This window comes from Lingula anatina, chromosome 4 (genome assembly GCF_051362555.1).
Source record: "Lingula anatina isolate TDL-2025a chromosome 4, LinAna3.0, whole genome shotgun sequence".
In the NCBI taxonomy this organism is placed as follows: Eukaryota; Metazoa; Brachiopoda; class Lingulata; order Lingulida; family Lingulidae; genus Lingula; species Lingula anatina.
Genome location: NC_141770.1, coordinates 4,972,321 through 4,981,841, shown reverse-complemented (window position 1 = coordinate 4,981,841; position 9,521 = coordinate 4,972,321). Strand labels below are relative to the sequence as shown.

The following is a 9,521-nucleotide window of genomic DNA, read 5'->3' as shown; positions in this document are numbered from 1 at the left end:
TCTTGATATAGATAAAATGTCTTAATTGTCTCTGTATGTGTCTATTATAATATATATATATATATATATATATATATATATTTTATTGATGATTTATTATCTGTTTTCAGTAGAGATGAAGGTGCATATCCACGATTATCATCACACTGAGAACAGCTGAATTCAAATCAATAGAATGTTTGTAAAATTGTAATATAAATTTTCAAAACAACACCTGAGGGCAAATTAAATCAAATCAACCAGTGGCTAAACACCGACAGGCTTTGTCAATTTCACCAACTTGTTTATTTCAAACAGTGCACTTTTTGCACATGCGCAGTCGTTTGAATCCTGAGCTATTGTGTGAACAATTTATTTGAATAAATTATTGAAATCAATTTCTTCATTTTCCTTTGGTTTGTTACATATTTTCTTTTTCAAGATATGATACTTTACTGCTTGGGGATGCTCTTCCCATTGCTGCATTTTACAATGTAGTGCTTTCTTTATCCACTTGGTGGCAGCACCTTACAGTGAAGCTGAAGTCTTCATTAAGTCTCAATGATGTCTTGGTGTGTTTCTTTCTCTGTGTGAATGTGTGTGTGTGTGAGAGAAAGAGAGAAGGGTTTGTGTGTGCGTGTGAGTTAGAGAGATGTCTGTGTTGTAACTACCGTATATGTCTACATATATATAAATATGTATTTTTTTATTGATGATTTATTAACTGTTTTCAGTAGAAATGAAGGCGTGTTTCCTGGATTATCATTACACTGAGGACAGTTGAATTCCTCTGTTCACCATCTCGTTCTACAACCACACAGTATCAGCAAAGGTCAGTGCAACAACGATATTGCTACAATATGGTGATTCTAATCAATCCCATTGTGACCATCGCCACTATATGTTGTAACTGAGAAATTATCATTTGTAAATGGGTCATTGAGATCCAAATCAGTTTTTGATATGTTCAAGGTTACAAGGGTTAAAGATGCATACTAAGCCAAATTTTGTGCCATAAATCCCGTCCAAATGCCACCACATAGTTCCATATAGCATATCTTAGGCTCTGTTCTCACAACTTTTAGATCGATCTATCACCGCGGGGAGTCTCACTAGATTACTGTCAGATAATCCCTCTTAAGTGTCCGTCCCCGCCTACTACAAGCTTTAAGGGGTAATTAACTTTCGTGTCCGCCCGGCTGACAGCTATTTAGCGTGAATCCCCAGGGAGTTAGGTCGATCCAATGTAGGTCGATCTAATCTATGAGAATGGGGTGTTAGAGATATAACGCTTAATATTTCCGGAAAATAGCATTTAAACAGCTTTTTTCTGCATTTTTCTCTATGCTATTAATAACTCTCGGCAGTTTCCGTAAAGGCTTATTTAAATAAGCGCGCGCAGCTATGTCCATAGATGGAGTTGATGCGCGCGCAACTAGTTCCATATTAGGTAAACGAAAATAAAGGCAAGCATGGCGGTGAGTACAATGTTTTTCTCCGTTGTTTTGTTCACGAATACGTTTAATGCGTAGACGTTTGATCGTTGTAAATCAGTAGTTTAGTAGCCAGCATTATTGTCTAAAGTCTGGTAGGTCTTCTCAGAAACATTCACACACAAGAGCTTGTGTTTCTGCAATTTATCGATAGAAATGTGTTTTGGGTTCTACAAGTAAATGGCTGCGAAGTTTACGGAAGAATACATGTAAGAATTAAATATCAAGAGATGTTATGTGAGCGTGGCGATATACGCATTTTGGGGGCTTGAGGGGTGTTTTTCTGTGAAAAACGAGTAGATTCTGCTCTGATATATATGTATATCCCTCGGGTAACGTACCATCGCACGCTAAGTACCACAATTACATGTAGTTGTAACATAGTACATTATATAATATCGTGCTGAAGTTGAATTCAGCAGTGTTCTCTCACCATTTATTATGATTATTATTATTATTTTGGATTAAGGGCAAAATGCAGATTTATGTACAAAAGTACGTGTATTTTCTCATAACCGTACATTCTTTGTTAACCTACTATTTGAATCATTATTGGACTTTTTTTCAGGAAAGTGAAATTTTGCCAGGTTTTAGATCAAGTAGTACTAGTAGTAGTGCAGAGAGTACTGAGGAAGCTGTAAGACCAAGTACAGGTAGATGGCGAAGAGGTAGAAGCAGAGGTGGTAGAGAAAGGGGTGGAAGAGGTAGAAGAGGAAGAGGAGTTAGCAGGCTATCTAGTAGAAGCAGATCTTCACAGAGATCATCGAGGGACCAGGTGGCAGAAGTTGCTGCGGAAAATCTTTTGAAAAGACAAGAAACAATGAGGGTAAGAGAAGGTTATTCAATTTTGGTAATTTGTATTAGGTATATGTTCTGCTAAACTGTTTTTTAAAATTATTTATGTATTTATTTATTTGTAATTTGGCAAAAAGGCAGGGTAATCTGCAATGAAAACATCATCTGATTTGTCTCTGAATAACACACCTCTCTAAAATCCCTGCTATAGTTGAGAAGAACTCATTAATGACATAGATTGCAATCCAATACTATCCAAAAGTTTTGAGCACTAGGGAATTACTGTATGTTGATGATCTTAAGGAAAATCAAGAATGAATAAGACATTTGGCAAGGCAGATTTGCATAAACTATTTATTTTTAAATCTACTGCTTATTTTTCAGAATGCTATTTCTAAAATGGATGTTGCCCAGTTAAGGGACATATGTTTGTCTATGGCTGAGAAGCATCCCAGTCTTGTATTTGACCTGTTACAGCCTCCAGTGCCACAGCCAGGTGGATACCATCCACAGCCTGATGTGGCATCACCATCCTGGTGTGTGTGCCAGAAATGTAGAGAGATGCCAACAGACATTGAAAAACAGTGTTGTGGAAAGGAAAACTGCATTACATTATTACCAGTAAGTGAAATTTCAGCAAAATATTTTATTCAAAATAAACATTACTTTAAGGCATATTTGACAAGTTTTTTTTCAAATTAAGTGAGACAGACTAAATACAATTTGCTGAGTTGACTTAAACCACTTGTGACTTGAACATACTCGTTTTCAGTGGTGTACATATGCTTACATACAGTTGCAAACCTTATCATCACATCTACCAGTTAAGTAATGTAATGTTCTTGTATTTTACAGGACTTCTCTGTTCTCAACTTAGATGAGGGGGTATTGAACCTTGCAAGACTTTACAGAAGGGATGTTCTGGCTCTAGACGATGAAGAAAACAACACAAAAGCTAACAGATATCAAGCGTATAGACAATTTACGCTGTGGGTCCACGGTCATCTAGGGGCTGGCAACAGGAGAGTAATCCCATCCTGCTCTGTGTGGGCAATTAGAGACAAATTTCCAGATGCCTATGGACATTATAGGGGGTTTATTCCTAACAGGATTGGCTAGCTAGAACTCCGTCAATTAGTAGTAATCATTTAGCACAAGCTAGTTAGAACTCTTGTCAATTAATAGTAATTATTTAGCACAAGCTAGTTAGAACTCCCTCAATTCTTAGTAATTATTTAGCACAGTTTTTTTTAAAGTTTTTAATGTGATAGACCCACACATCTCATAAACATATTGTGTGTTATGTTTGTTCAGTCACAACCAAATCACCTCTTCAGATTCACTATTTTAACTGCTGAAAGGTTCTCCTCTGAATGATGTGAGGCGGTGGTAAGCTAAGAATAAGGAAAACATACAGCTTGTGCTACACAATTACTGTTATATGATTCCAGTGCCAAACTTATGAACATTTTGCTCAAGATCTCCTTGTGTTTGTGTCATTTGTTCTCAGTTGAAAAAGGTCTTAGAACCTTTTACTCATTGACAGTAAATCTGGACTTCTTCTCCAGCACCAGCTGCTGAGTTGGAGGAGGCTGAATGGGTGCAAGGACTTTGGAAATGCGCCTGGGGTCATTTTCTTCTAAAACTGTCTTCTGCATTCCAATGGGATCCTGAATCCTCATTTTGACAGCGTCAGAATGCAGAGCCTTGATGTATCCATACTGTTTCCTGGACTTGACTGGGTGCACTGTCCAGCGTCCACTTTTTTTATTGTACACTCTGTGGTACCTTGAAAGAAATATGAACTCCAATAAATGTGTCAAGATTGTAAATAAAACTGCATTCATTTTTTTCTAGATTTGCATAAAAAATCAAGTCTTTTTAATGAAATATTGCCTTGAGATGTCTACAGCAAATCAATTTTCTTACCTTACTTCTCCATTTCTATTCACCTCCACTGGCCTATCCAAATTTAAGTTATGGTCCAGTGCAGCCAACCTGTTGCGTGCCCTGTACACGGGTGGTGTGTAAGCAAAGCGCTTGGCACAATACATTAGTAGATGTTGGTGGAAACCCTCCAACTCTGCTGTACTCCTAAAAGGGAAGCAAAGATAATTTATAGTCTACCATTAACTGAAGCTGTAATACATATATAAAATATATAACGGGTGCATTATAGTGCTTATGACATTTGATATCCTTTGACTCAAACCAATTTTACAAAAATTATCATAAGCTTCTACTTTCCCGTGCCCTATGTGGATTGCTTACCTAAAATTGAGATAATACCCAACATTCTTCAGAAGCCTTTTATCTAGGACAACTGAAGCCAAGTCTTTCAACACATGGGCATGTTCTGAAGGGGAAAGCCACTCCTTGTCCCTTACTTCGTCTTCTGTAAGTGGCTCATGGAGGCAATGGTTCACTCCTCCGTAAGACAAAATCCACTCGTGTTGGTTTGTGATGTGGTTAAGCACACTTCTCCAGATACTCTATAACAAGCAATTTAAACTTACAATTACTCAGTGAACACAATAGAAAAACAATGCATTGATATTACAAAAATTTAAGATTTAAAATAACCTGATTCTTTAGTTTTGGCAGTCATAGGCAGAACACCAGATTCATGGGGATTTAGTGCAACAGACATGCACAGAGATTATATTTTATAACATACACTTACAAGCGCGTCTTAAAAACTACATTGCAACATACAAATGTTAGAATAAAACCTTTTTGAAAAGAAAAAAAATGATTTCGCTTCAATGCAACTTCCATCTGAATAATTGATCTCAAAACATCAATATAATTTACTAATGGGAAAATGACATGAGCAAAACTGACATGAAAGTAACCTAACATTACTCACCACAAATGATGGATAGCTTTCAGCCTTTTTGCAAGAAAACCAGAAATGGTTAACAATATCCCTACACCACTTCAGGAGAACACCATTACCCTTCTTCTGAGCGACCTATTACAAGAAACACAAATGCATGGGTGCACCTTATTAGGTATAGGCATTTACATTACTTTCGATTATAATTGAGCAAGAAGAGAGGGATAATTTCTTGGATAGTTATTCATAAATATAACATTACTCAATTTACATGTTGACCATGTTAGAAATCCAACACAGGTGCGTGTACTTTTGACATACCTTGACCAGTTTTTTTCCCAGATTCTTTGCCACATGCCAAATATCATGTGAGTGTTTAATGCCGGGATATTCACTTTCTGAAAATAAAATTGAACAATGTCAAAATAAAGTCATGTAACCAAATGTGTAAGAGGACAAAAAAAATACTACCCTTCGCATGAATAATTTAATACTAAATTTTGTGAACGCAGAATATATACAGATCAAAATTTCAGTGACAAGTGTTAGTGAAAAAGTGCTTACTCATTACTGCACCTATCCCAATATGGGCATCAGTAACAGCCTCTACAATCTTTATTTCTTTGGCTTGTAACTCTCTCATGGCGGCAATAAACCCAGCCTTTTCCATGTTTGCTGATTTACGGTCCGTCATTCTTTTATCTAACGTATGGACCGTGAGAATTTTTTTTGTGTCATTGTCCATAAGTGTGTACGTGCAGTATTGAGCACTGTGACCTGGCGTATCGTTTCTGCCATCACCTACAAAACAAGATTATAACGCATATGCAGATAACACAATTCAATAAAAAATCATAAATTAAAACATTCATTTCATTGCCACTTAGATCGTTATAGTATTCAATAATATATTTAATAAAAATTGTTTCATTTGCACAAAAACATTCTTTTTATTATGATTCATAATTTCTATAAGTGTATACTAAAATAAACTTTAGTCTTTGCTGATTTATGATTATATGAGAAATGCAATGCCTGAACTCATCTAAAAGACTAACAATCATTATACAGCCAATGTTATCAGAACATTTGTTTTTGCTACCATGCATATAAAATCTGTACCTACCTAAAACAACTACATCTTTTTCTTTCATTTCATTCAACACCTGTTTCTGGTGTTCCTCCCAGTGCTTGTCAATAGTTGGGATGATGTATGTTCTGCTGATCTTCATGAATTGATCAGCAGACGTGAATCTAACATTCAGCATGTCAGCCCACATAGACATCTTGCTAAAATTGTTGCCGGAGGTCAGTATGGCTGCCGACATTAAAAAATCTCCGCTGTGAAGTCTGCGGTTGAGATGCGGCTGTGTGCACCACTGACCACTTAAGTGCCCAGAGTCACATACCTATAAATAAATTACACTTTCATTTCTGCTGGTCCATAATAACAAAATAATGTGCACAATGGTTGCTCCAACTTCCATAGAAATAGACGTACTAGAGTGGTTAATGTGTAGAGAATCATTATGCAGGGCTAAAGAACTTAAATTTTGCTGATATATTTTCATAGCAGCCTACAAGGAACATTCCTACATGAACAACAGTCATAAAATGCACATGTTAAAAACAGGGTGACTTTCAAATTTATGGTAAATACATACCCACTTGAGGTATAAGGCTGAACCAACGTAAGATTCCTTTATCTCTGTGGGTTTCTTACAAGATGCACAATTTGGAATGTATATTCTAGCCAGTTGCATCAACTGTTCCACGAAGACAAAACATTTTGTTGCATTGACTATATCTTCACAGTCCTCGTCACTTTCAATACGCCTGATTCCTGGTGGAGATGGTGCAGTGTCCTCTTCATTCTCTATAATTCCATCACCTCCTGGGATCTCAAACCCAAAATCCATCTCCTCAAAGGATACATCAGGTGCTATCTGGACTACGCCATCAGGTCTGATTGTGTAAATGTTATAAATCATTATATTAAACAATGTACTTACATCTTTTTACTAAAATGAGAATGAATGACATTAGTCAAGCATCTTTAATGATAATACTAACATTCAATTTTTATATACACACTTTCATGGTAATTGAGGAGATGCTTGGTGAATTGCGCAAATTTACAAAGAAATAAGAATAAAAAAGTGGGACATTTTTCCTGTAAACATTTAGTGCAATACCTGAGCCCATTAGGCAATTGCATGACATAAATCTTTCGAACTGTATTTCTATCATTTATTTGGCATTGTAATCTTTTACTTGAAAAATACATAAAAAATACTTACAATACAGCATAAATGTCAATAGCTGGGTCGTAATCTGGGTCCTCCTCTTCATCATCACCACTAACTTCAATTTCAGGATTCTCCACATGAATGTCTATTGACAAACTGCAATTATAAGGTGTTGCAATTAGCAAAAATGAGACAAATCATCATTCAGTATATGTCACTATCAATCAACACAAATTAATGATTTCTAATGTGTAAATATTGTAGGATTCTACACCTCTCTCTTCACAAGATTAAAAAAAAACTCACTTGAAGGGATCACAGAAGGAATCAGACAGCTCAGTAGGTTTATGTGCACGGATGCCAGAGGCTTGAGCTTTTCCTTCACTTTTCCTGTAATGGATTTTTAAACATCATATGAAACAGCAATGAAATAAGCACCTATATCCTAAATTACAAATTATCTAGGATTAACCAATGAGACAAAGCAGGAATTATATGGTCGTTCTAATATTTAGCTATATAAGTGAAAAAAAGACCAATTAAAATTGGCAGAAAGGGGGTTTGTCTGGATTCACGGAAGGAAACACATTTAAAGTGTAGTTTAAAAAGCTCTGATTATTTTCTTTGATAACAGGAAGACTTCATTTGATGTAAACCTACTCTTTATCTGATCCAGCTTCTTTTGAAAGGTGCTCCAATCTTGACACCATCATTCTAAAAAAAAATTAGGAAAATGAAACTTGAATGTATTAAAGAAAAAAAATCAGATGAACAACATTGGATGGACAACATTGATTGAGTTATAACAATAATTATGAGGGCCAGACATAATTTTGAAATTAGAATATTTTATAAGGATAAACTTACGGCTCTGATTCACAAGATGATATTTCTGAGGCTGACGGTGTTTTCTCCACCATGTGTTTGCCTTTCATCTTCATGTCTGGTGTAGATGTTTTGGCCCAGGTTGATGGTACAGCTGTGGCGACTGGACCCAAAAGCATCTGCTTCTCCTGTGAGAAACCAGATGTAGATGGTACAGCAGGATCCTCAGATACTGCAGCTTGAGAGAGGTCATACCTAAAACAATATATATTTGCCAATGCTTTATTATTTTTTCCCAAAATTATTATCCTTTAAAAATTTTCTTTAAAAAGTAATTCATACATATTATGTTTCCATAATAAAAGCAGTTACTAGACCTTTTTATAACATTTCATTGTCAGAAATTGGAATGCAAATGCATTCAAATGTTGGAAAATGTGCAATTCTAAGCATGTGGGCAAAGCTAATTTGCTCTCTCTGATCACAAATATCAACATATTTTTATTTGTAATAAACGCTGACATTTATTTGCTTACAGGATATATATTATGTGGCTTTTATGACATATGATTCATATATTAATGTCAGTGGTTTGTGGTATATGTTGACATACATATGATGCATTAGATGAGATCTCTAGAATTCACATGAGAACTCTGTCAAGCAGGGAATTTAAATATTGTTTGGGATTACTATTTCTATGTCAGCCGTGTTACAGTCAATTAAAATGCAAGCTCTTCCTCTTCTCCTCACCCTGATTTCTCATTCGTTGTAAAACACTGAATGCAATCTATAAGATTCTGCTACGTATGGTTTTATGAGAACAAAGCGTTGCACGTGTCATCTAGTATTACTACGACTACTTGTACACATCGGTTGCCCTAGACGGTAGAACTATTTCTCTCTCATTCTATTAAGACAGAAAGCATATTCGTATGAAATTTGTGTACCAGATAAATTACTCGGTGGTCTTGATACCAATTTACATCATAAACAAAGCCGACAAATACGACTTACCGATCTAGCAGAAACGTGGCTACCGCTTCGTCCGTCTTTGCTTCCATTTTGCCTTTCAATTCTTTCCATCTCTCTATTTCCACTCCAATGTACACTCTGCTTTTTGCGATCTTCAGAGCTGAAGCCTGCTTTCTTCTCTTTTTTCAGATAAAGTTAACAAGTTTCTCCTCGCTCTCCTCTTTCTCCCTCCCGCCTCGTCCGCCATATTTGTTTTGATGGGTATGCAAATCAGCAATACGTCATACATTACTACGTCATTCAGCGGACTTTTACGAACAGGAGGTCGGAAAAATAGGTTAAACTTACAACCATAAATTTAAGAAA

General features: G+C 36.0%; 2 protein-coding genes across 2 annotated transcripts; one reads left to right on the top strand and one right to left on the bottom strand.

The window, feature by feature from the left end:
- The first annotated feature begins 506 nt into the window (after positions 1 to 506).
- LOC106159919 (uncharacterized) lies at positions 507 to 4,104 on the top strand. The gene is made up of 3 exons (XM_087012065.1): positions 507 to 2,298; positions 2,652 to 2,888; positions 3,123 to 4,104. Exons 1-3 carry the CDS (start codon positions 1,948 to 1,950, stop codon positions 3,384 to 3,386), a joined length of 852 nt encoding a protein of 283 aa, XP_086868191.1. The 5' UTR covers positions 507 to 1,947; the 3' UTR covers positions 3,387 to 4,104.
- Positions 2,608 to 9,244, bottom strand: LOC147762122 (uncharacterized). Its single transcript, XM_087010657.1, has 13 exons — positions 9,198 to 9,244; positions 8,223 to 8,435; positions 8,016 to 8,069; positions 7,662 to 7,745; positions 7,407 to 7,511; positions 6,771 to 7,071; positions 6,233 to 6,515; positions 5,671 to 5,907; positions 5,428 to 5,504; positions 5,137 to 5,241; positions 4,539 to 4,759; positions 4,197 to 4,361; positions 2,608 to 4,055 (listed from the first exon to the last, which is right to left on the bottom strand). The coding sequence occupies exons 1-13, from the start codon at positions 9,242 to 9,244 to the stop codon at positions 3,800 to 3,802; spliced, it is 2,148 nt and encodes a 715-aa protein (XP_086866783.1). The 3' UTR covers positions 2,608 to 3,799.
- Between the last annotated feature and the right edge of the window lie 277 nt (positions 9,245 to 9,521).